The sequence below is a fragment of the Leptosomus discolor genome, chromosome 1 (genome assembly GCF_034619465.1).
Source record: "Leptosomus discolor isolate bLepDis1 chromosome 1, bLepDis1.hap2, whole genome shotgun sequence".
Classification (NCBI taxonomy): Eukaryota; Metazoa; Chordata; class Aves; order Leptosomiformes; family Leptosomidae; genus Leptosomus; species Leptosomus discolor.
In genome coordinates this window covers 149732262-149759929 of record NC_141391.1, presented here as the reverse complement: position 1 = coordinate 149759929, position 27668 = coordinate 149732262, and the positions used below count along the sequence as shown (strand labels likewise).

Here is a 27668-nt window from a genome sequence, read left to right as displayed (position 1 = left end):
TTGGTCCTAATCAGGCAACCCACACACTCTCCTCAGCTTCCAAAAACACAGGGTCTGGTTCTCAAGTTTATATTTTAAGTGTTCCAACAGAGAGAAATAAAGCTTGCATCAGGTCTCTTTCAAGTTGTATAAAACCCCATAAAAGGGTTCAGTATCATGTGCCAAGTCCTGCAAAACACACCACCACAGCTCCTCCAAACAGAACAAATTCAAGGCACAGTAGTAGAGGAACTATTTTTCTTACCAGTTTGGTGGTGCATCCTGAAATATCGGTAAACTTCTCTTTTTTTTATATATATGGATGTGCTTGTAAATGCACAGTTCAGTGGATTAAAATGAAGGCACTGCAAACAGAACATGATGTCACAGAACTAATTTGCTGCTATCTTCTGTAATTTAATGTTTAAACCAGACAGAATTAAAACAAGAACAAAACCCAAATCTGAATAATAATGAAAAGAAGTGACCAAGTGGAGGATTTCATGAAGATACGTTTGTTTGCACAAGCAAACAGTATTGCTTCAAGTGGAATCATTTTCATAAGGCATGTTCAATGTATGCAGAACTGTAAAGAGGCAATGTTTTTGAACAAGAAACTTATTTCTGTACAGAAATATATATAAAATGTATTCATACTTTGTCAGACACAGAAGTAGAATTGTGTGCAAATAATATTGGATGCATTCATAAAGATTCATTAAAATTGTAGAGACAGTTAAAATCCTTCTGAAAATGTGGCTCAGAATTTGCTTTGAAGGGCATGCCATTTAGAGGAAGCAGCCACCCTTTCCTAGCTCTCCAAGTCAGCAAAAGACTTTCCTCATGTAAAGTCCAGCTTTGCTTGCTATATACAATGGATTGCTTCTTTAAGAGTCTACTGTGAAGGGCTTTGCTCAGAACGATGCTCCCTGAAAACACTTAAGGCACATCCATAGGAGGATTCTGAACTTTTCATATTGCATACCTAGATCATACACTTTCATATCATACATTTTTGTGACTTTAAAGCCTCTACTTGGTATTCATTTTTCAGTTTTGCATACTATGGCTTATATTTGGCTTCTTAAATCTTTCACAAGTCAAGTAACTACTGCAAAGATCTCATGACTTGTACTTCAAAATGTACAGCAATATAAAGTGAGTTTCCCTAGCAGGTCTTTCCTTTATTAATTACTCTTGCCAACATGGGCAGAAATGTATTGCTGTGAGACCACAAGCCTGAAATGGGAAACATCTTACAACAATGCTCCTTGGGGTGACTGGCTAAAGTCACCTCAAGGAGCATTATCATAAGGCTGATACGGGTAAAGACTGTTCCAAGTCCATCTGTCAAGAAAGAGACAAAAGTTCAGAAATATGTTCTTGCAGACCTTTAGAACAAACAGAAGAACAGCATTTGCATTAAAAGCATATTAAAACCATATAAAGTACCGTAAATAAATTCAAAAAAATCCAAAACACAGCAGTTACAGATTATCAAAGGGAGAGACAGTTGAAAAGCAAAATTGTTTTTTTTTTTTTTTCTTTTGGCAATAGCAGCAATTTTGGCACAAAGGCAAATGCAGAAGATAGAGAAAAACAGGCAGAGAGGGTACAGAGAAAGGTTACAGAATCTACGACAAGCATGCCACAGTTCAGCAGGACGAGAAGCACAGTAACAGCTTTCCCCGACTTCCCTTTCCCAGAGAGAATGGCATCCATCACTCAAAAGCTTGTTGCCGCTTCCCAGACTGAAGGGTTGATCTATATTGCAAGAGCCAGTCTGACCCTAACATCCCTGGGAACATCCCTTGTAACCAACCACATAAGCAGCCATGCAGGCTCTCTGGCAAACCTGGCAAAACCTTCGCCAAGAAGGGTGATTCTAGTTGACTGCTAAAAAAACCTCAACTTGCTTATCACAGATTATGCCCTGCAACTATCCTTGTTCTAATACAAGGGACAGACAAAACACATTAAATGCCAGCTAAGACTGCGGCCACCCTGTGAGGGATTGACATCTTTAGCAAAGTTAATACATGCCAATCAGGTTAGTAACACATCACAAGGAAGTGCTTGTTGTGACCAATCTTACCTCGGCTGACTAAACCTGCTGAATGTTATTTGTGGTCGAATTTATTTTAAGCAATAAGCTAGCTAAAAAAGAAGAGGCCAGATTTGGTGGTATAGAGGAGGCAGCACTGAGTGTAGGGGAGAACCCATGCAATTCACATTCATTTGGGATTTCACGGCAACTAAAAAGCAGGGCTTACATGAGTCACCATAAAGCTCACCGAACAAGCACTTTTGCTAACTTGGGGCTGAATTTAACTCAGAGGTGTAAGATTTAAAAACAGCTGTTTTTTTGGTCTTGTATACTATTTAATTGATGTTTCTGCTGTACACCTTCCTTTTGCCTTCTCAGATATCTTTACATCTCCATCAAATATAAAACCTGCGCACATTACACTTTTTTTTTTTTGTTTACTTAAATCATTTTGGAAGCAACTTACACTCGACATCAAGATCTGCCTCACTACTGAGGACTGGCTCAGACCTCATGGTCTGAAACTGCTATTGCCAAATTTCATTTGGTGGCACTTGCCTTAAAGGAGATCAAACTGTAGAACTGTACTAGATGAGTCTACCAGATGGGTGAAGCGGAGCCTTGGAAACAGAGCTCTGCCTCTATCTCCATTTCAGACAGGTTTTCGCTCAATGTGTTTGTCTACTCTACAGTAAAAGCAGAATGTCTATGGTCTCTTAGACAGAATTTAATAAATTGGAAGAAAGCATATACGCAGATAGTTCAAAGCCAGGAGTTATACTGAGATGTAATCTTACAGACTCCTTTTGATTATTCAGGAATAATATCCAATTCTTCCACTGTATTAGTAAGCCCGGTAATTCAAAAGGGTTTATTTTGTTTTGTTTTTTTCAAACCATATGTAACTGTAAACACATCACAGGTTTCTTGACCTACCTACCCAGCAAGAACAGGAGCTAAAGGTAGGTACCTACAGGACATCACTGTTAACACTAACAGAGAACTGACCTGCCATTAATGTCACTGCAACTTGCTTTTAAAGTACATTGCATTTAGCCTCCTCCTGTTTCTTAGCCATTGTTGAGCCAGTAGCTTTAAGATATACTTAGAACTTAACTTCACAAAAGAAAATCTCAGCCACTAATGGCATTTTTCTAGCAGAAAAGCTGAGAAGGGCAGAGGCACTGCTCATTCCTACCATTAAATGTACTTCTGTCATGCACACACAAGAAGGCACCCCAGCACACTACCTTAAAGATGACCTAGCTTGACCCAGCTGAGCCAAGTATGTCCTAATGTCCTTTGGGCACCACAAGAGGCAGAGCTTTAAAAGGTCCAAAAGCTTTAAAAATTATGCCACAGTTAGACACTGCTTTAGAAAAGCAGAAAGCAAACAGAAGGAGCCCTAGATTTCAAGTTTTGACATGTGATACGTGGTGTCTGTTCTGTTTTACTCCTCTGGAAATGCTACAGTTCTGCTACAGGATTGTACCACCACTACATAAGGAGAGATGGAAACATTTGATTTATATCTGATTTGTTCATAGCAAACCATGGCCTAGTGTTCGCTCTATTTAGTGATCACTTAGATGCCATTTACTGAATGCTCATTTATAAAAGTGAGTAATTAAATTTGGCCAGTTGGAAGGACTAAACTAGACAAAGGAGACTTTCTGCCAGAAATTGCTTTGATAAATTAATTGATATATATAGTAAACTCTCCTTATTTTACTTCTCACCACCAGTAGTTTCATTCCATAAACCACCTTATTCTCACATCAGATGTCCTGTGCTCCAAGAAATATTTTTTCCATTCATCTTAAAGAATACGGTCCAGCTAAAAAAAATAAATAAATCTCTCCACTTTTAAAGAACACAATTTTAAGTCTATCCAGTTGTACAAAAAATGCTGTAATTAATCCATCTGTCCACAGCATTTTGCAAATGTCATTTTTCCATACCTTCTCCATTTCCTCCATTTTGCCATATGGAAATTCCACACAAACAAAAGAGGAAACTCTGAAAGTAACTACACTTCAAGAATCAACTGCGCCCCCTAAGAATACATTTCTGTCAGACTCCATTCAGTTATAATCTTAGAAACACTTTTAAGAATAATACATAAAGTCAAACAAAAGCGTGATTTTTATTTGCCTGCATATTGTTAAGGTCTTTTCTCAACTGGCACTGCAAAAACATCCTTTTCTCAAAGTGTTGCTCTAAGCATGTTCTCTCTCTAAAAGGAGCTGATCTAGTTTATCCATAGTGTTCTGGAACAAATACTAGAAATCAAGTCTCTTCCTTTTTCTGACATCATCAAATGAACACTTACAGGCTGGGCAAATGAGCATTTGTAGCATAGACCCTTCTCCCATGTTAGAAGGAATTAGAATTTCAAGTTAAAAGGCAAAACTACTTCACAGTTAAGACACACGCATTCACCATCCCGTTCCCAAAGCCATGGCCAGGAGCAGCACAGATTCTGTCAGTGGGGGAAGAGCACCATGACCTGCCTGCACCATGAAAATCAAGGCATTTAAGGAATCCGATCCCATTAGCTGTCAGACACCCGGAATTCCAAAGGAGACACAACCCAGACATAATGGGATCTCTCATTCAAGTACCAGATTAATGAAGAGAAGCTTGGAAGAACGAGAAACCACACCCAGAATTCAGGCAAACACAGAAATCCAGTTTGTGAGCTATTCCAGTGCATCAGAAGAACTTTTAACTTCACTAACACCAAGCTGCATACATTTCAGGGCTCTTTATCTGGGCCCGCTCAGAGGAGACCCTCAACTGAGCATCTGTGTTTTCCTGGAATTCTTTTAGATACTGTCCTTGAAAGGACTGAGAACATCTAGGCTCCAAAGCCACAGTGCAAAATAATATATTGAGACTTTCATGTAATGCACAAAATTCACATGGCACCCCAAAAATCACACGAGTTACACAGCTCAAAGGTGGGTCACATTAATTCTTAGCGGTCAGCAGGCTGCCCACAGAATTCCCCTAGGATCTGCACAAGAACTTCTGACTGGACATAGAGAAAGGGAATCCCAAAAGCCATCAGCTGACACATGAAAAAGGAGTCCAAAGGATTCTGGGCTACCTGGTGCCCAATCGAGGAAACTGTGCTTTGCAGGCGCTGGCTTGCCACCCTAACTCTGCCAAAGAGGCCGAGAGAGTACTGCATCACCCTGCTAAAGAAGGAAGCGGAGCTACCTGGGGCCCTCTCTGCTGAGGTGGAGATGGCATTTGCTCGTCCACTTCCATCACTTGCCATGGCGTCCTGCAGAGCTCCTTTGGTGTCCTGTAAGAATGTGGGAGAAATTAAATGCATATTGAAACTGAAAATGCCTCAGAAATACTTCTTTTTTTTTTTTTGTAATGTGAGTCTGTATGTATTGAACATATTGAACTAGGAAGACATCCCTCTCACAATTAAGATACCCCTTAATCATCACAAAAGGCAAGGTCTGAACCAAGTATGTTCCTTCTCAATTTATGGTTTTATTAAAGCTCTGAAAAACAAGGTGGATATCCAAGAAAGTCAAAGCAGTAAGATCCCTGAAGTGTGCTCATCTGGGAAATAAAACAAGTACCATTTTTAGCCTCTGGTTTTGGTAGGAAGTATGGCACAAATACTGGGATAGATCCTTTGTCCTTCCAAAAAGGAGGAGTACAGCTTCAGCTTGTACTAATAAAACCTGAGAAACAGGCAGAAGGACAAGCAGCACCACTACCACAAAGGAAAATATAATTTAAGGGGGAAGGACAGTTTGCAGCTTGCAAGCTTAACAGAACCTGTTAAGAGACTAGCATGTAGTTTGCTCAGACAGAGCATGCAAAAATACTGAAAAGGGGGTTGAGGAAACAAACCAAGTGCCTTGGATTGTAATGACAAAAGCTGGGAGACTTATCTCTGTTACACAGTGTGTCTTAATCCTATATTTAAAGCACAAATGCTTCCATTACAATAGTATAGGAAAAGGGATATCCTTTATTTTCACACAAGTTCCCATTAACACACAGAAAACCTTCAGAAATGAAGGCAAGTCATCTTCATAGCCTATGCAAGTCGAGTAGAATTCATGTTTCAAAGGAAATGCAAATAACTTGTTTCATCTTAAGAAAAACCATAGAGAAACAAAGCAAAACCAAAACTGGTAACGTTATTCATTTTGTCTCTGAACGGACTAAGTATTTCAACTCACAAGAAAACAAATCAAAATCCTGTCCTGAACGGGACAGTATATTATGTTATCATAAGAACCATGAAAGGAGAAGTGGTAATTAAAGGAACTACTTTTAAATAATTTACAGAACTGCAAGCTCTCATGACAGAAAAAAGAAACTTGATGCACTCCAAATTTTTCTGCTTTCTGAAAAAAACCCCAACGTATTTACTTTTTCAATGTTAAGAATCAAAATCTACTAACATGACACGTTAGATGAAAATAATGAGTTACCTTTCCTGACAGAGGACCCACTGCTGGCCTCTTCCTTTGAGCATAACCAGAGAGTCGGTAACAGTAGTGAGGCTTACAGTAGAATTTACCTGCAGATAAAACACGAATGATGGTCAACAATAAGAACACAATAGTTTAGCACAATATAAATGTCCATCTCACTGCAACTTTTTTTCTGCTGCCATTCCCCTTGCTCCCTCTAGTTTCTTCACTAGACATGGAGGCAAATGCTATCTGAAGTTTTAAGTCCAGCCCTCCTCTCTCCCCCTCCTAGCTAGCCTCCTTTCCATTGGGTGCCTGACAGCCATTTAGCTTAAAATCCTATCAAACACCAAAGCAAAGCTGTGAGGCTTGTGTGGTATCACATGCTAACAATGCGGCAGTGTGTGAGGAACAAAGAAATCATCACATGAAAAGCTGGCAGAAGCACTTTTGGAAAAAGCAAGAATGAATACAACCAGCAGAGGAAAGTGGGAGAGGACAGCGTTAACTCCCAAAGAACCATCTCTAAAAATGCACAGTGGCTACTTGTGGAAAGGACAATTAAGCAATGATTCATTTTCACAATTAAGACCTTTTGTGATACTACTGGTTTAGTAACACCCCAGAAGCCTAGATGGGTTTTCATCAGTACCGGAATACTGTCAGGAAGCCAAAGCAGCACTAGTAATACCATAATACAAATAATAGCAACAAATTGATGGCACATAATTATCTTCCAGTGTACCTATGCCAGTGTATCCTCCACGGTATATGCATCCCCTACTGCTATCCTACTTGTCCAACTTTGCTAATGCATTTCAAACCTATATTCTGACCTTTGCCTCTTCCTCTAGTTTCTCTGGGCTCGTATTTGCACAATGCTTTGGTTTATAACCAAAAAGTGACAAATGCTATCTTTTGATAAGTCTCTGCTTACATAAACAGTTCTTAATATTTACTCTTTCCAAAAAACTGCTCTTTCAAATCGTCCGAAAAGAGCAACAACAGAAAAGCTCTTACCTAAAAATTCTCAGACTTTGAAACCTAAAACCAGACACTGACTGCAGAACACTGCAGAATGCTCATCAGTCCAAACAGCTAAATGAATAGCAACAATGTCTGTATAGCTTTGTTATTTTTTCTCTCAAAGAAAACCCAGAATGAAATATAAGCTAAATTTTCACAATGATTGGATTAGAAAGGATATCATGTATTTCTGTTTGGCCATATCTGCTTCATATACACACAGAACTATTAGGCATGTAGTATCATTTCAGAATCAATGCTTTAAGTGTGCTGAAACACTGAGCTTTATGTTGGCTTCATTGAGAACTATCTGTCCATAACTGCATATCTAAGCTTGCTTGCAGAGGGAATCACTAAATCTGGTGGCAAAAACTGTTCCAGCCCATACAGCTGACAGAGGAGCTCAGTCTGTTATTGCTAAACATATAGTCAGATATTCAGTTACTTGTGAATGCCCAAAATAACAGCAGTGCTCAAAAAATGCTTTTCCCCAACTTTGATTACTGAGGAAGATGTTACTTCCACATGTTGATTTCAAAATTATCATTGGCCCCTTTAAACTCGCATGCCAAGTCTGATGACCTTCCGGCCAAGTAATAATCGGTTTTCTATTACTTACTGGGAGAATGGTTTGATGATTCTAAGTTTCCTCAATTCTTTGTAAGTGAGCAAGTCCATTACTTAAAGTAATTATATAGTGCATCATCAATACATAATTTTTGTTCTTTTTGTCCCTTAAGCCTAGATGGTGTTTCCATAGCCATTATTCTACTCAGTATATGCAAAAACACTCTTTCTAGCTAGACACATTAGACACCTATCAATTTTATAATATTTCAATCTCTAGCAGAATAGTCTGGAGTTTAATCCTGTGGCATATCTGTTTATAATTTTCACCTCATCTTTGCCTCAATGAGTGGGGAAAACTATCGGTACTGACACTTTTCTCCCGTTATTTTGGTTTCTACACCATCATGTCTGGAGCAGAAACCTTTCCACTTAACCTCGCGCTAGTTTTACATGATTTTGCACATATTTTCCTATTGAGATAGGAGTAAAGATAAATAGCAGCAATGGAAGAAAATAAAAGTATATCTGCTGATATAAGTAAAGGTTTATGAGAGATACTTTCTCATATATTTTATTTAGAAAACGTGAAATTTCTGTCAATCACTGCTCAAGCAAAGAATGCAACACATTGCTACTCTTAAGAGACTACTTTTCACAACTGATGTGTGATTTCAAATTACTACTTTCAATATGCACACTTTGGTGGTAAACTGAGTTTCATCTGCTGCCATATCATCTCCTTTCTCAGATTTGTTAGGTATATTTGAAGCTTCCCTTAATTCTTAGCATGCTAGATTCTGTTAACTGAGTTATCAACAAGTTTCGTAATCATATTGCTTCCTCCTCAATCAGATACAGAAAACAAGAGTTATTACTGAATCTTCAGTAACTACTTCAACACTTTCTCTATACATATAACATTGACTGACTCAACTTCAACGCTCCATTTTTCACTATATAAAGAGAACTTAGTTTTTAATGAGCTATCATCACAGACCCCAATTATAAAGTTCCTATTTTAGTACATCTAAAATAAATGTACCAAATTGGACAGTTGTGATGTCTTCAAGAAGAAAAATCTGACTGCATTTGTCTTCAACGTTTTACTTTTTCTTAAGTGGTACTAAACACTAAGGAGTTTACGCATTTGACAGTACTGAAATAAAAGTAAAGAGTCTAGCCTTCAAACTCAGGCTCTGAACCCTTTTAAAGCCCCAACTACTATTTGTTTCTTTGCATTCTAGCAGCTGTTATTATGTTAAATTAATTCCTAAGAGCCCAGTTATTTTGCTGTCAGCATGACCTGGCCACAAGAAATCCACATAGTTTCAACAGTTTGAGAGATGGTGTCTTTGGAACAGAGGTTACTCTTCCCTAACTCACCAAATAATTTTTAAGCAAAGAAAGAGCTGAAATCGCTAGATGGACTTCCAGGACAGTTAAAAGAATTCTGACAAAAAGGCAAGTTCTCTTACCGTCTTCAATATCATAGGCGTAAGACGACAAGCGCAGAGTCGTTGCACAGTATTCACACTTGAAGCAACTGCGGTGGAAGAACTTGCCTTCAGCACTCAGCCTTTCCATCACATAGACTCGCTTGCGGCAGAAGTAACAGACATCACTGCCTCCCAGGTTTTGGGGGAACTCCTTTTTGAGTGAGCCCTAGACAGAAATAGGCAAGGCTAAATTTGTGTGTGTCGAGATTGCACGGTTATATTTTCCCTTCATTTTTGTGGATACAGGAGCATCTGGGTGCTGCAGTTCTTTCACAAATGGATACTGCAGATTTTGGACACAATTCACAGTTTTAACCAGGACACCAAAAACTAACCTTACTGTCCAGGGAAGAAGGTCCTAGGATGCCATGCCTACATATGTCAGGAGTAAAATAAGGTCTGGATGGAAGAGTGGACACCAGTACTATTAATGATGACCTTGAAATAAATGACTGAAGGAGGCACATGATGAAAAGCCAAAACCATTAGAAATCCCTCAAAGAGCAATTCTTAGGCCTACATTACCAAAATCAGTATCTCCTCCAGAAAATAATAACGCAGAATTAGCCCCAGTGGATCCAACACATCTTCATAAACATGACAAGCAGTTTCTCAACTGTTTATACACAATGCTTGAATGCTGAGATTAGCTTAAAACATTTTGTAAGGAAAATGAGGACAAGAGTGAGGGTGGACGGAGAAAGGGAAATAAAGTCTTTCACAAAGCTACAACAGATTCCATCATTGGTAGTAACAACGGGACACTCACAATACTTCAGATCTACAGTACAGCTAATCACAAACACGCATCATCTTCTGTACATCGTCTTACCAGTTCCTTCTTGTCTAGAAGGGTTTTGGGTTGCTCTTTCCTTTGAAGCTGATTGGCTATCTGCTCAGCCAATGAGCTCACTCCGCCTGTGTACATCTTTATGTACTTCTACCAGATGATGGAATAAAACAATAGTGAAGTGAGAAAAGGAAAAAAAAAATCAAATTAAAAAAAATTACTAAAATGATAATAGGTTACGTGGTGAAAAGGTGCAGAGACGTCAAATCATGCCAAGACAGTGGACAATATGAAGTGACAAGTAGTAATAGCAAAGCTAGTGTCATCAGAAATCACCAGTGGAGTCCATGATCAACTGTAAGAATGGAAAAGAAGGCTTGCATTTTGCATTCTCTAAGTGCTCTAGAAATACTACGATGATGAATAAAAGCAGATCTTATTTTCACTTGTGGGGTATTTTGCAACTGGAAAGCTGAGCATAGACACTTCTCAAAGATGAGGTCAAGTATAGGTTAACATTTCAGGTTCCAGGTAAAATCAGCATCAGAAACAAAGATCTTTTAGAAGACATCTTACATAGTCTAATGCAACCTGCTGATCACAACAGCATATTTGTTTACATGCTTAGCAACTGGAAAAAATTCATGTACAGAGCATTCGCAGAGCAGGGAGAAATCCTTAACTATGAAACTCTGTGATTCAAAAATACAAATTCTTCCAGTGCTAAAAATACAGAGAGGTTTATATGGAAAAAGATGCAAAAGCCTCATCCAATGCATTAAAGCCATACCTGCATACACACATCTGGAACATATACTTGTTCAACTGTGAACACAGCTTTATGACTAGGTTTTTCCTTCATCATGGGTATTGACTGACTCCATAACTTTGGATAGCTAAACACCCTCCAGTATTCTGAAAAATCTAGGCAGGTTGGCTGTTACCTTAGATGGTACGAAATGAGTGTTTGCAAGCCAAGTTCAGTCACTGCAGGAGCAAAGGAACTGTTTTTCACGGGAAATTCTTACAACCGTTGGCAACAATTACATGGTTAAAAAAATTACGTGGTTACATCCATGTTAGCTCAATCACACTGCAAACGCCACACTTGTCTCAGAGCAGCAAGGAGCACGCCAAACAATTTTCCTTTTCCAGACTAAGAAGCATTACAAGTGTGTCTAACAGGAGTCTCCTCAGCAAATGAAGGATCACCAGAGAGAAACTCCCAACTTCTGGCAAGTGTAAAATACCAAGGATAACAGTTTTCTGAAGGAAAGGACTAAAGCTGTATCTCAAAATCCCCTTTACTCATATAGCAGAACTTGTTTGAAGTACACTAGTTATTTCCCACAACTAATAATACAGCACAAATTTCATATGTGTGGTTATTAGCTTTTTTAGGAATGTTCACCACAGAATGGGTACTTCTTTGGGGAAAAAGATTTTGAAAATGGACTGCTCAGCCATCAGCAATTACTGCTGCTATCACTGAAGTCCTAATTCCTTAACCTCTGTGCCACTGCAGTAATGAGGGTTTATTTCTAGCCAGAAAGAACTTCTACCTGTCTACTGATTCCACCCCAAAATGCAGAGCACTCACAGTATATATATGTCCATGTGATTTCTTTCAAAATTTTCCAGTTCCATATTCTCCCTCAGCTAGCGTGTGCACACACATATGTGCAGTTGCCTTTCAATGTTATATATCATATCTTGTCAAATATTAAATTTAAAATGGTGTCCACTGGAAGAATTTTCTTCAGCATTGATCTTTAACTGGCAATCATAAAAATTTGGCTAAGAGCTTTCCATTTTCCTCTAAAAGATCAGAAACCTTTGAGGCTTTTTAAGTTTTCTTAAAAGACAGTTCAAGCTTTTCCATTGGAAAAACCTTCTTTTAGCTGAACTAGGTTTCCACTGAATAAGCTTTGATTTGAGAGCTTCATCCAACCTTAATTGCGATGCTTCAGGATCTTTAAATTTCCACCAGTACGCATGAAGTTCCATGCTTAAAAAGTGATTATGCTAAGCCTAACTCACAATACCTTGGACTATTTAGGGTGCGAAATTTAGTTGATGAAATTTTGATACGGGTTCTGTGTTTCTGATTTGTTTTGCTTTTTTCCTACACATCACATCTGGTCTAATACTGGGTCTTAAATGAAGCATTTTATCTTTCCTCCCATGGGCAAAAGGCTTCAAGACATATAACAGTCTGCAACATTTTCAAGAGTGGGCAAAGAACCCACTCTAGCTTAGGTAAAATCAAATTCCTGCTGTTTATATGTGACAAGTGCAACTAGTTCAAATTCCCAGGGATTTTTCAGAAAGCCAGAGTACTTTTTATTTCATTAAGCATATATGCACAAACGCATTCTATAGTTTGGCCCAAGATCTCAACAAAAGCAGCAAGCAAAACAAGAAAGCTTTACTGCAAAGCCAGAAGGACTATCAGTGCTCAAAAAAACTGACTTGAGAGTGAGATGTATCACAAGCTTTTCATTTACACCAAACGTTAAATATATTTAGTTACAAACTGCTTTATGGCTGACATTAGCCAAGCAATGTCACAGGTTGCCTCTGGCTTCTCCTTTGTGCATGAATATGCACAGACATGGCATTCTGCAGGTGAAGCATTGCAAGCCTAGCCATCTCTTGTGGTGTGTCCTCGGCTGGTGGGACCAGGGTGCAGCAAGCGAACACAGCTGAGTGCACCTGGCAATGCTCAGGCTAATGCTACCTGTCGAAGAGAGTCAGATGAAGGTGAAGAAGGGCGGTTAGAAGAACGGAGGCTAAGGGAGAGCTCCCACTGGTCAACAAAGAATCGTCGAGACGGTTCAGTCTCAGGCTAAAAAATAAAATAAAAATCAAAACAATCATACATGGCTACGGAGGGAAGAGAGGAGAAAAAACTCAGGCCCTTCTGCCCACCATCAAAATAAATTTCTTAAAGACTCTTGTAGGAAAACTTGGAGAAAAATGTCCAGTGTATCTTTGCTTTCTCCCTAGTGAGGCAGAGTAAGCTATTCTTAATTTGTTCTTTACTAGGTTTTAAGTTATTTAGGACCATTTGGAAGCAGTTACCTACTTCCACAGATGTCCAGCCTCCTGTAACCCAACCAACTAAGCCACTGGCAAAGACCCGAAATCAATTTCCTCTGCTCCTCCTATATCTCCCATTGTTCTGTATTACTGGCCCAAGGCACTAAGATCGTATTTCAGGCCATGTGAGACCTCTTCTACATAAACCAAAAGCCTGCTCTCTTTGGGGATGGAAGAGAAAAAAATCAACTTGTATGCATTGCCAGTAATTAGCAGAACATTTCCAACATAAAAGTTACTGTCAGCAGATTGGAAACATCACACTAAAAAGAATGAAACTATATAAAACAACCTGAAAATGGAAAAAAAATAAATCCCAAACTGAGAATTTACATCTTTCTGAAACTGGTTCCTCACAGGAGGACCGAAAATTTGGTCTTCCAACATGCCCCTCTCATTATCTCTATGGCTCATTATGTCTATCTCCCAGAAATACTTCACATAAATAGGAAAAAAACAATAGCTGGAAGTATCAGACAAATAGCACTGACAGACACTGCATTCCTAGGAATTATAGTCTAGAAAGAAAAATTATGTAAATTTCAAATATTTGACTCTCTTTTACAAGAAAATTATGGGTTTAGTTATAAAAAGGAAAAGTAAGTGTCATGTAGCTGCATGACCCATGAAAATTGCCATTTCTAGTCACTTAGAATAGGCTAGCCTCAAGACTAAATCTACTGTACAAAATGCAAAATAGCTTGGCTTTCACAATTTCCACAATTTAAAGAAATACAACTGTTTATACACAAATTTTCTATACTTAAGATCATCAACATTCAATCAGGTTTCTTTTCTGAAAATATCTTACTTTGCTAAACCTTCTTTCTCTTACTAATCTATTTTTCTTGTTTTCTTCCCTTAAATCCCACATCATAATCCATCATTGCCTGCAGTGTTCCAACGTTTCCGCTTTTTCCTCTCTGCCCTATCCACTTTATCCTTTCCTCTACTTCGTGTTCTCTATCTCCCCTCTATTTTTCTCTTCAATTCTGCACTATACAGAAACTAGACAGTTTCAAAAATAATTTCCATCTTTGCATTGTAATTTGCTGTTAATCTTTTCCACCCTCAAAAGGAGATGAAAAGTGCTACAGAGCAACATGAAAGGTAGGAGCAAAATGTTTTGTCTAGATGTTCATTTCTGTAGCATGCACATGAGCATGCTGTCCTTGGATCATGCCTGAGATCTTCAGTTGTGTCACCCATTAACAAAGAGGTACTAATACGTTTAAACCAGTCTTCTTACTCAGTCTTTCATAGTTTCTTTTATGTCCTCAAATCCTACCTCAAATCCAGCCACAGGTTCACTCTTCCTTCCTGGAGAACAGCTTCACTTACTTTGATCATCAGCAAAGACAGCATCCCCAAAGAACAGCAATGAAAAGTGACCTAGATGTCATAAATCTTTTGGCATGGCTTGGAGAAGTTATGCCTACCAGCAAAAGTTCTGAGACTGTTTATACTCCAGCTTAAGATGACAGCTTGATTTTGGATGGTTAACTCAAAACAGTACATTATGAAAAAAAAAATCACTTATGTGTTCAAACTGGCATGCTCCCATATGCCAACGATGACACACTGGAGAGAAAATTAAGCACAAAACTAAACCAAAACAAAAGTGTACACTGGAATCAAAGAAAATCTGCACAAGCTGCCAACTCCACCATTGGAAATAAGTATACAGGAAGTATGGACACAGAAATAGTACTTCAGAGCCAGGAACTATGCTTGGAAAATGCAAATGTTCTTGCTTCCAGAAACAAGTAAAATTTGTGAGCAACTGACTGGTAAACGACCATTGTGAAATGACGTGATCTGGAGTCCAGCTGTTTTTGAACGTATGCTTTGAAGCTTGGAGGCTGTTTTTTACCTTATTGTTTATATTGTGTTTTGAGAAACAGAAACACTGTCATTCATCAAACAGGGACACAGTTAAAAACTGGCAACTAGGATAAAAATACTACACAAAATAGACTCGACCATGTCTTTTTAACCACATGACTGTACAGCAATGGTCATTGTATTCTGGTGAATTTTTCTATCCCTCAGACCCCAGGTGCCACCAGTACCCAGGATCCTGCACTGATCCAGGACACCAGATAGGCAGGGCTGTAGTCACCTGATGCCTCACTGCAGGTCTGGACTCCAGGGGGGCAGCCAGCTGACATGCCCTTTGCTCAACATTCTCAGGCACTTGGTCATCAGAAAATAAACGAGGAGATCTCTGTGAGATGAGGAAGGAGGGAGGAAGTAAACAAACCAGAAAAAAAAAAAAAAAGAAGCAGACCCAAAAGGAACAGACACCGAAAAGCCAGACAAAAGGTATGAAATTCACATGCAGAACAGTAAGAGGAGCTCCCATGTGAAGGCTGTTTTTATTCCCAATGTCTACTTTTCTAAGTTTTGACCTTCAAGGTCAAGAAAAAACAGATGAATTAGTCATTATTCACAACTCTTCCACCTAGGACAGCTGCAGCCAAAACCAAACAAGCGTGTGGCCTCTCTCTCTGGCATTACCATCCCAAATAAATAAATACGTAAAAAATGAGGCTTTATCATCCACAAAGGAGCTTATTTGCCTACTTCGTTCACCATAATTCTCGATTCTCAAGGATTTCCTTTACATATCTAAACCTGTACGTATTTGTGTTTCTCAGCTTTTGTGCATAGAAACACATATTTTTAGGGCAATGTACTTCAGTTCTCATAAAGCATGAGTTCATTTCCTTAAAGATGCTGGTATACGAAAAGCGAATGCTGTACTTGCCAAAGAGAGGATGTTCAATGAGCCTGGCTAGCTGAAGCAAAGCACAGTAAAAATCAAACTATCACAGAAGATGCTTCTTCTGCAACTTCACTGTCCTGCTTGTTTTTACTGTACTGCCATGTCAACACACATGGGACACAATATTTGACACCTCTGTTATTCTGGTCTTTGATATCAATCTTCTTAAACTGTTGTGTGGGGCGCTTAGTGACATGGAAAAAAGACCTGGCTTGTGGCCTATTGTACGAGGCAGAAGTATCACTTGCAATACCACACAGCTTTCAGCTAATTTGTTTGTGAAGTTCAAAAGTAAATGAACCAGGAACTACAAACGTGTGCATGAAGAAACCCCAGGCTTGACCTGTCAAGAATGCCAGTGTGCTGCTACGTATTACTAACTGTCCTCCAAAGCAGAATAGAAAATTGGGTTCACACCCAGTTTATGAGAAACACTTTTTCCATTCAGATGCCTTAATAATACTCTCTACTTTCAGCTGCTTTCAGTTCCACCTACTCCTTCCTACTAGACCGTTTTCACTACAACTAGGGCCTATTATAAAGCTGTGGGCTTCTGTGTCACTGCAGACACACGCTTATTCATTTTCTACTGCCTGTCAGAAAACATTCGTCCCACAAGAGTCTTTTGTTAGAACAAATTCTGAAAGTTGCAACAGTTTTATAGCTGGCTACCGCTTATGACTTAATTCATTCAAAGCCTTTACTGGAACGTCAATTAATTTGTCAATATGAATTCAAATCAACCAATTCTTTTTAGTGCCTATCTTTTCTTTTCCCATGCTTCTGTATAATACTGAGCCATTCAGACAGACTGTTGAATATTTCATTGTTAAGAAGGCTTCAAAGTCTCTATACTAAATAATGCCTCATCATTTTTCCTTTTACTTTGGCCTGTAGGAGGCAGGATGGAATGCCAGTTGTTTAACCATCCAGAAAGCAAGCAGTGAAAACAATGCAACCATGTTCGCATGATTTAGCACAAAACATAACTCTTGTTCTGCTACAGGCGCAACATACTTCACTAAAGAGGTGTAAGAGAAAAAGAAGACTGGGAAAAGCTTAAGTGCTAGATCTACGGCAAAATAAAAGCATATAGCAAACCACTGATGAAGGCTTGTTATGCATTTATGTGGATATCGCACAGAAATAATCACTCCTAATTAACTCTCAGCAGTTCCAGCGTGTTAACAGCAGCATTAGGATAAGTGTGTTTCACTACCCAGTATATTTGCGCTCTCTATTGCACACATCCACCACAGCCTTGTGTCATCAGCATCCATGCCATTTGTACATGCTCTTTACCCTTTCCTGTCTGGGACTCTGCTCCCCGGGATAGTCGACATCAGGTTCCCTGTTTCTCTGCAGGCAACAAATTACGAGCTTAATAACAATCACAGACCGACTTCCTAGTCAAAAACACACTTCATCTGATTTTTCATATGATGCAGGCAGAAAGGAGGCCACAACGACAGCAGAACAGTTTATTAAGAATATTCCAAACCTGGCAATAATAACTTGGCTCCTGTAGGGAAATTTTTTAAAAAGATGTATTTTCATATTAGGCCAGTAAACCATAATATAGGATCATGATGCAATGAAATTAGTGCAATAAAGATGGTAAGACACTCAGTGTAATTCATACTGTGGTGTTAGATCAAAGGAAGGAAATGGAAAGTTTAAAAGAAGTGGCAGAATGAATGCATTAGAAGCGCAGAGGTACAGGTTTTAAAAGACATCAGTGTAACAAGGACATAGATCCATCTGACTCGCTATGAGGCCTGGGTCGAGACAATTTCAGGAAAAGAAATCATTCCTAAGGAAAAAAGAATGTCTCCAAAAGCAGACTCCTCAACTGACTCTTAACAGATCAGTTCTGTAGCACAGGGGGCAAAAATTCCTCAGAGGTAAAAGAAGGAAGCCAAATTTTTTTTTAAATTATTATTTCTTTGAGCAACAAGACATGCAAAAAAGTTTCCTACAGGACAAAATGTAGAAAATGGTCAAAGTACACTTGGATCCAGCAGTAGATGGCTCTCATGACTGAACTAGGCAACCAAAAAGACAGAGGACAAACAAATATTTGGAGAAGCTAGGGAGGGATAATATAGAGCTAAGGGGTCCTTAGTGACTGAAAGTCAATTTCTCTATATGGAAAATTAATCCCACACCATAGATTAAAAAGTAAAACTCAGCATTTAACTGCCCTAATTTCTCTATCTGTAAGCCTGGCGAAAACCTTTCTTCTTTCATAAAATGTATCTGTTAAAATTTTCAAAGGATGTTGACAAGAGGAAAGCAGCTAGCTATCACACTATCTGATAATACTACAAGCAATTCAGGTTAAATGCAGGTTTTGCTAATGAAAAGGGCTTTTCCCACCCATTCTACCTTGACATCCATTCCTGTATCCTTCCTTGCACCATATCCTGTCCACAGCACGCCAGGAAACTACCAATTTTTTGTTAGAACAGTTTTAAATTGAATCAGTAAGCAGACATGACCTATCTTGCAGATGCAGACACCAGAGAGGCAATGGAGAATGTGTGCTCTCTGGAGGCTGACAATAATTAGACCAGATTAGCTGTGATGTGTAACTCCACTGAGAAACCACAGAAATAAGGCAAGTCAAACTTTATGTCTCAGAGTAAGTCTTGTCTACTCTGCTAAAATGTTACATGCCTTTACAGAGTTTATAGGCATACAAGTGTTCAGCAAAGAAACATTTTCCACCTATGGCAAAATTGATTTGTACAAACATTATTTAAAGTTATGAGAGGTCTGTGGAACTGCAGCTGCCTTTTTATCACCTCAAGATTAGTTCAGGATTGATCAGGGATGAGTGGAACTTATTACTGCAGTAGGAAAATGAAACAAAAATTTAAAAAGGATACAACTCAAAGAAGCACGATGACCATGTACAAGACGACAAACAGTAAAGGATTTCAGGTAATATTTAACTAGAAGGACAACAAACGCATGTGCACGAACATCTGGATGCACACTCTGCACGTTCTGTGTTCAGAACTGCTGTCATTGCTCCAAATTCAAACTCTGACAGACTGACCACAAACTCTTGTAAGACAAAGGCCTGGGTGGGGGGGAAACAGAAGGACCACAGTGGACACGTGCAGGCCCCTACAACACTCCAAAAAAGCACTTCATACAAGCAATCCTAAAAAAAGTTTCATGGATACAATGGCAAATTTTCAGTCACACCTGTTTAAACAAAGAGTGGAGATGGAGAAAAGTTGCATTTTCTTTCCTTGCATTACTCCAAACATTTCATTTCTATTTTGCTGCAACTAAAAACTGAGAAAGGGTACTTAACTACAAATTACCCTACAGTAAAAGCTCAGAGTCTCCAGTGGAGACTCTCCCTGCTTCTGGTGACCTAATGTTGACCTGTGTTTCTAACCTAAGAGGCTGAAGAAGCCCTGTCACCATCTGAAAAAAGAAAACTGGAAAAACATTTGTAAATGGGACATCCGGTAACTGATCTAGTCACTTGTACAAGCAGTAATGAAGAGAGAGGGACAGCGCATGCAGAGGGAATCACCTGCTGCCTGGGATACGGTGGAGAGGAAGGTGGAGTGGAAGAAGAGAGCATGATCACTTTTTTTGGGCAGGTCCGAGAACGTTCCTTATTCCTCAGCTTTTTTTTAAAACAGAAAAAGAAAAATAATAAATCATAATAATGGTAGAAAAGAGGTAACATGACCACTGGCTTTGGTGAGACAGGCCAGAACACATGAACTGAGAGATTGCGATCTTAAGCTCAAACCTCTCATGAATGACCTAAAACCACATTTTCCCTGAAGCTGAAAGACCTAAGGTTTTCACCAACAGCCACACAATCACATGTCCATTTGGCAGATACTTCTAGGGGCAGCCATCGAACACATATTTAAATCAATCATGAATTAAGCCAACAGGTTCTGACTCAAGGTCTTACAATCAGTGAAAGGCAGAACTTGGAACTCTCCATAGCACAGTTGGACTGCTCTCTTTGCTTCATGAAAAATTACTTGTTGCTGTGCCTTGCAATATTTAAAAATACCCATTCTGTTGACCTAATTATTCTTGTTTGCTGTTCATTAGCAATACCACTCAAGTCAGTGTTCTGCTCTCAGCTTCAGATCCCTCCTCTTTAACTTACAGATATTAAGCCATCTCAGACAAGTTAAACTGTACTACATTCTACTAGAACAGAAATACTACTGTTTTATAGCCAAAACATAGCCACGTCTAATAGTCTGAATATTACACAACGCACATACATGTCCTCATTTTAATATACCAGAAAACATGCCTTTCTAGTTCTGTACCTCCCTACTATATACAGTCTTTTCTCCACTGCTTCTTGATTATTAATGTGATTTTTCCTTTTCTTTTGAGTTCTCACCAGAGCATATCTGGAAATTGTTGCACTGTGAAAAAAAAATGCTGAGTATCCAAAGCCACCATTAGATAGCCTGCAAAGCACACTGCTTAAAGATATTACAGATGTTCGTTACTGCCCTTACAGCTGAGCTGGCACTAACATCTGCTTGGGTGTTTTCTTCCCTTTCAGGAAAAAATAATAATAAATCAACTTTTCTATTTCAAACAGATGCTACAAGCAGCTTAAACTAAAGCACATGACTTTGCACTGAAGTGGATAAGGAACATTCATATGCTGTTTCAAAATGGTCAGCTGTGAAGTCACTATTTTCTAGCTGAAAGGGTGATAACATTTTCAACCACTGCAGCTGTTCATGGATTTTTGTCGGGCCACGGCTGAGTTTGTACTTCAAATTTCAAAATTTTCACAATCTTGTGTATTTTTCCATGGCCTGTCTCAGAGCATAACATTCATTGTATAGGTATCCGGAGAAGGGCAACGAAGCTGGTGAGAGGGCTGGAAAACATGTCTTAGGAAGAGCGCCTGAGGGAACCGGGATTGTTTAGCCTAGTGAAGAGAAGACCTTATTGCCCTCTACAACTGCCTAAAAGGAAGTTGTAGTGAGGTCAGTGTTGGCCTCTTCTCCCAAGTAACTAATGACAGGACAAGAGCTAATGGCCTCAAGCTGCGCCAGGGGAGATTTAGATTGGAAATTAGTAAAAATTTCTTTACTGAAAGAGTGGTCAAACATTGGAACAGGCTGCCGAGGGAGGTGGTTGAGTCATCATCCCTGGAGGTGTTCAAAAGAAGTACAGATGTGGTGCTTAGGGACATGGTTTAGTGGTGGGTTTGGTAGTGTTAGGATAGTGGTTGGACCTGATGATCTTAAAGGTCTTTTCCAACTAAAATGATCCTATGATTCTATATGAAGTACATGATCAGTCCTCCGGTAGGATGCATTTCTGAGCATGCAAAGACAAAGATGGCTATAGGAAAGAGAAAAGATACATAATAAGATATAAATAATAAATTAAGTAGGACAAACAATATTTGCAGCAATCATTGGTGTTGTAAGTTCTCTTGTGTTGAGACTCCAGCTCCTGCTGACTGTGGTCATCTCAGTTAGTCACTGCATATCTTCAAAAACCACAGTTCCAACAGAATTACTGAAAAGAGTTTGTACTGCTACACCTTTATCACACTTCACGGAATCATCTCAAAAGAACAAGCATCAGACCTCCAGAGGCAGAAAAGATGGGCACCAAAAGACATGTGACCTCCATCTTACAAGCATCTTGTGATTTAAGCTTATGTATTCCACACACTTTGCTGCTGTTAGGAGAGCTATGGAACGATAGCAGAAAACTGCTGAAGGCCGTAAGCTGAGAGTCCGGAAAACCAAGACAAGATTCAGTTTAAAAGGCTCGCCTCCCATACCATACCCAAACATTAGATTGTCTTCTGGATAGACCACATGGCTTTCCAATGGCTTCATAATCCCCGAATGAGAGGCTCTTTCTCAAAAGCAGCCACAAAATGGCTTAGAAAGCAATAGAACACACCATGGAAGATGTTTTTATACAAGTAGGTATTCACTTGAGGAGATTAACCACCACACCATGAAACACAATCCAGCTTTTTTAGGACATATTGCCATCACATTAAAAATCACGCATATTTCCACTGTGCACGTACACTTAACAGTATCTTCATGCATCACTAGGTGCTGTTGAGATGCTCATAACAGCACAAAGCTGATTTTGACAACACATATCAAAGTGTAGCTCAATTAAAGCAAACTTTGTAATCCAATTCATGAGGAAAATGCAGGCCACACACCTATCAATCACAAGACACAAAACTGCCCTTCTCCCAAAGACCCCTGAGGATCTCAACTCCATTCTGCCTACTGGCAAGAACATTAGGCAACCTGTAGTTTCCCTCAATAACACATCACCACTTTGTCCCCTGAGCAATTGCTTTGCTCCTCTTGAAAGGACGCTTCAGTAGAAGGTATTCACTATGTGTTACATCTTACACACAGTCACTGATAGAAGTTTCTGGTCATAAACTCTGACACCTTGCCAAACAAAAGAACGCTTTCCTATAGCTCCATGACCAGCTCTTTCTAGTAAACATACATCCTCCATAATGAGCTTATCGGGAGCAATACTAATCCTTTACAGCATCTCCAGTAACATGTACTGGTACCCAGCACCAACTCCATTGCTGGTCATCTGTGGCCCAGGAAATAGCTTTGCAGCTAGAGTGCCCAATGTCACTGCAGAAAGTCGATGCAGTACCATAGAAAGGTACAGTCTCACAGCTATCAGGTTCTGCACGCCTAAGCAACCAGAATTAGGACTCTCAGCAGCTAGCTGAAGCACTGCTTCAGCAAGAACTTCCTGCAGGATGGATTTCTGTCCAACCTTGGCAAAGCTGGCTGTTTGGCTCAGCGAATGGCTTCCTGCCTCAGCTGAACTCCCGTCAGTCAAGAATAAATGGTTTATATACACCCACGGCTTTTGAAGGAAGAAAACTGATGTTCTTCACTTCCCCAGGCAAGTAATAAGGAACCTTTGGAATAGGGACAGAATCAATTGTTTGTTCGATCCTACTGTATCCTGCAGATTTTGCGTCCTTGACACCAATTTTATTCTTCTCCATTTCAATTGTCAGATGAAAAGTACTGCAAATCCAGCATGAAACCAATTGTCCCAAGACCCAAGAACCAATTGTCTTCTGTTGACACAGTAAAGTCTATCAAGGTAAGATCATCTCCAGGTATAATCTTGAGAGAGAAATTATCCACAAAAGCAACCAATGTCAGTGTGGAATAAAATAATGTAAGTCCTCTGAAAGTACAACTATTACAAGACGATTTTTCAAAGATCTGCCCTACGTTGCTGCCTATGCAGAGATGCCATCAATGTTAAAGGAGACCAGAAGGATTTTTTTTTCCTCCCTTTATTTAAATCACACAGTGCAGGTAAAAACAAGACAAACACAAGAACAACAAACTGCTCTCTGTTGAGGAGGAAATCCTCATTATAAAAGCAAGAAACAAAAGTTTGTCCTTTTTTTGACCAATTACAAAAGAATGACAGTAAGAACTTTTGTGTTTAACTGTAAAGGCTTAATTAAAAAGCCTTCATAAAGTTTCAATAGCATGTTGAAATAGAAATCTCAAGGCTGCAGGGATGTGAGCTCTTCCGAGTGCTAAAACACAAATCTTCATCCTTCTGAACTGAGAGAGACAATCAATGCAATCCAGTTTTCCCTTTTTTGTGGGGTAACATAAGCAGTGGTCACCAATATTGTATAGCCATATTATGCTCTTCTCCTATAGCTCTTTGGGTTCTCCGCCTTTACTTGGAAAGTATTCTTAAAAAATTTGCCATAATCATGGATGATGTGTATCCATCTCAAACTGCTCATTAGCATATAAAGATTTTGATGAAACAGAAGGTAGAGGAACAAACACTGAGTCAGGAAACCCAAACATGATGCTGACATTCTTAAGACTCTCTTGACAGTACTACTGACAATTCCCCTCGCTTGAGTCTTCTTCCTTGGAGAGAAATCTTCTAGATCATAGCACCAGTCATGACATGCAGCATTAATTGTGCTGAATGCCTCAAACATGAAGATTGCCATGAATCCATAATCATGCAGAACAGTGAATTTCCAAACTAGTGTCACCTTCTTCCTCTTGACTCCAAAGTATGTTCTGATTAAACTGCAACCAGAAAGAAGCAGGTGTTTCTCCAAATTATGGCTGCCGGAAAAATACTTCTCAGCACTCGCAGAAACATGAGGAGACCATTTTGCACAGGGAAACAGTGGAAGCAGAGAAAGCCAGTGAGATTAAGTATTCCTATCTGACTGAAAAGATTGTCTGTCCCAAGCATTACCTTTTGAAAGTGCACGGCTGAAAGAAAACCACCAGCAACACAAATGGGCCAAAATACACGAGAGAAAACAAAATTTGATACCTACTGATTTTTCTACTGTTGATCCCTATTCTGAGCCCCTTTGTGGCAGAAAACCTAAAATTTACTTAATTCACAGTAGCACAGGAATCTGCAACACAATGAATGCAAGAAGTTGGCACGGAAAGGTATGTTTGTCACATAGAAAGGGAAACCCCAGCAAAGTCTCCTGTAATTGCAGAACACATAAGATTTCACATGTGAATAGCAAAACTGATAACCAATTTTACTATTTATACCAAGGAAGAGCTTTAATATCATAAATGGCATGACATCTTTTACCTCACTGGTTGCAATAATTGCTTACATATTTTCAATTTTTTTTCTAACAGAAAAATCTAGAAATTGTGTAGGCAATGTTTCTGCTAAAACATCCACTGAAACCCTGGGAAGTTGAAACTAGCATAAGAGGACAGGGAAAATTTTACTAACTTCTTTTCAAACATTAAACCATGCATCATTACCAAAGAGAAGTGTTTATTTTATTCACTAAAAGTTAAATTATTTAAAATAATGGATTCACACAGGGTGCTGGTTTAAAAACAGGACACTGATAGCTGGTGTTGGGTGCAGGCAATGCATCGTATTCATAACCAGTTTCTTTACCTGTTTCCACTGGGGTATGGGAGCAAGACGGCCCTGCTCTCGTCTGCTGGATGGCTGGTTGTGAACACGTTCTTGATAAGGCAGGACAGGTTGCTGCATGCAGGTTGTAGGGAAAATGGGACCAAGGAGGAAAGATAAAATAGTAAAGGAAACTCAAAGAAAGCCAAAGGAATGGGATACAGAACCAGACAGACAAACATTTAAGAAAAAAAATAGGGTAGGGGAGAATTCATTTAGCAAGTGAAATATAAAAAGGGAAAAAAAACACATCCAGAAATGGGAACTACACATATTTTTGGATCTTCCTTTTATTTTCATTGTTTCTTCAAATCAGCCTGGTTATGCCAGCCAATATGTAGTGGCTAAGGAGACATTTGATTGGTAAAAAGTGGGATAAACATCACCATTCTGAGATTATGTTATACTACTAACACTGATGGGCAGTGTAGCATAGACATACTTGACCTAGCTTTAAAGTAGCTAGGTCAGGTCCCACTGACAATCTGGCCATGGCAGCACAGAGCTTGGCACAAGCTATGAAGACAGACTATGCAGCAGAGCAAGAACTCAGGCACTTAAACCATACTGAGCCTTACACTGCTGACACTGCACTGCTAGCAAGTAGCTTAACATGACTCAATCTAACCTTAAAGACAACTACTCTGCAGTTGCGGTAGTTCAGGTACCATCCTGAATAACCAGCAGTCATCAGGAAGCTTCACTTGGAATGACACAAATATTCTGATGGCAAAGAAACTCCCAGGCATCTATCCGCTGCACTTACATACACATACAAAACTTAATCGTAGTTCACAACAACACAGATGTAACCTGGCATGAAAAAGTTCAAATGAGAAATGAAATGATCATTCTTAAACATTACAAGTGGAGTGACCCTGGAAAGCTTTTCAACAGCAATACTAGTTATAAAAGAAAACTAATTGCTGGTAAGATGTTTGTGAAAGAGATTACATAACATAATATGGGCACTAACAGAGAAACAGGCTTTTATTAGGAAGTGGTTCTCCACTCCACACACCTAAATTCTAAATTTTTCTCTTTTCAGTAACCTTCACCCTTCCCTAGGAGAGCCTTTGAAGTAGAAAAGCAACACTAGCATCCAGTCTCAAGGAATGCATGTTATTATTCATTATTTTCCTCCACAGTTCCAAAATAAAGAGTTTCATAATCCATCTCCTACCTGTCTTCGTAAGCTTGAGGACTGCACTGGCGCATTCTCCTCGAACTTGGCCAGTAGCTGGGTTGCCATAGACTTGACTTTGTTCTGATTCCCAATAGCAGCATCAATTCTCCTCTCTGTCAGGGCGCTCACCAGTGTGGGCCTTTCTTCTCTGTAGCTTCGTGGGATGTCCTCCTAACAGTCAGTGATATCAAAATTTAACAAGATACAACTGGATCACCTTTTCCTCTCTACCCCTTTGCTGTGATAGGTTTCTAACACTGCAGAAAACAAATCTATTAGTCTGCACTTGACAGCTCACGTTTTAATCTCCTTTGGTATGTCATCGAAAGTTCTGTTAAACTTTCTTATCCTTTCAACCTTACCTGATACGCTTACCTACCAAAGAGACCACAGCTGACACACTCCCATGAGTCCCTTGACAGAAAGCAAAGGCCTACCTTCAATCCTTCGTTGACAACTCAAAGCACTAAAGTTTAACTCGCTCATACCTACTTGGCTATAAAAATTTCAACTGACGGACTGCCTTATGGGGCACACTAGAAATGTATGCTTTTTGCACTAATCAAGGCTAAAGTTTAAATATGAATGAAGCTTCTGACTACACTGCATGACTTTACTAAATGAAAGTTTTATTCTTGGTGTCCTCATCAAACCAAAGTAAATTCCAATAAAAATAGGACATGAAGGAACTGCAACATTTCATCTGTTATGTACTATTCTTTCACAAGCATCAGTAAAATAGTTGCCCTATACATATAAACAAAGTGTAACCTCTGAATAAGAATAAATTTTTATCTAAAAAATCTTAGATTTTTTATATATCAATAAGATTTATTTTAGATAAATCTTAAATCCAAACCCTGTTTGGGTATAGAAAATGAAAGGACTGAAGTGGGAACAAGGAACCTACCATATGTTTTCCTCCCTGACACCTTCCTCACTGTAATACTTACATCCTCAGATTGGCTGGTTTTTCTCCTCTTTCCTGCACCGTCCAGGTCCTTTTCTTTTTTGTCCTGAAAATGGAAGGAAGCAGGGAAAAAAAAAAAAACCAAAGATAAGGATTCTCATACCTTTCTGGCCTCAGATAAATGTCATCAGTGCACTTAAATAAGCTTTACAACACAACTGCTTAATTCTCTAGGCTCACTCTCTGTTTAAGAAAAGGTTTTTTTCCTGATCCTCCTTAGGGATTCTTACCTTCAAACTGGACATTCTTCAACACTTTCAACT

At 39.1% G+C, this 27668-nt stretch overlaps 1 protein-coding gene across 5 annotated transcripts in view; it reads right to left on the bottom strand.

The window, feature by feature from the left end:
• MICAL3 (microtubule associated monooxygenase, calponin and LIM domain containing 3) overlaps window positions 1-27668 on the bottom strand; it is a 105108-nt gene that overhangs the window by 59320 nt on the left and 18120 nt on the right. For 3 of the 5 annotated variants that reach the window (XM_086479318.1, XM_086479325.1, XM_086479333.1), the window contains exons 14-19: window positions 27389-27451; window positions 26433-26606; window positions 25232-25324; window positions 9552-9738; window positions 6499-6587; window positions 5252-5339 (exon numbers count right to left, since the gene is read on the bottom strand). In XM_086479318.1, the coding sequence (XP_086335444.1) occupies window positions 5252-5339; window positions 6499-6587; window positions 9552-9738; window positions 25232-25324; window positions 26433-26606; window positions 27389-27451 (694 nt within the window). Of the gene's footprint in view, window positions 1-5251; window positions 5340-6498; window positions 6588-9551; window positions 9739-10404; window positions 10513-13102; window positions 13211-15586; window positions 15692-17554; window positions 17612-19808; window positions 19905-25231; window positions 25325-26432; window positions 26607-27388; window positions 27452-27668 lie in introns of all 5 variants that reach the window. The other 2 variants (XM_086479300.1, XM_086479309.1) reach the window with 2 other exon arrangements.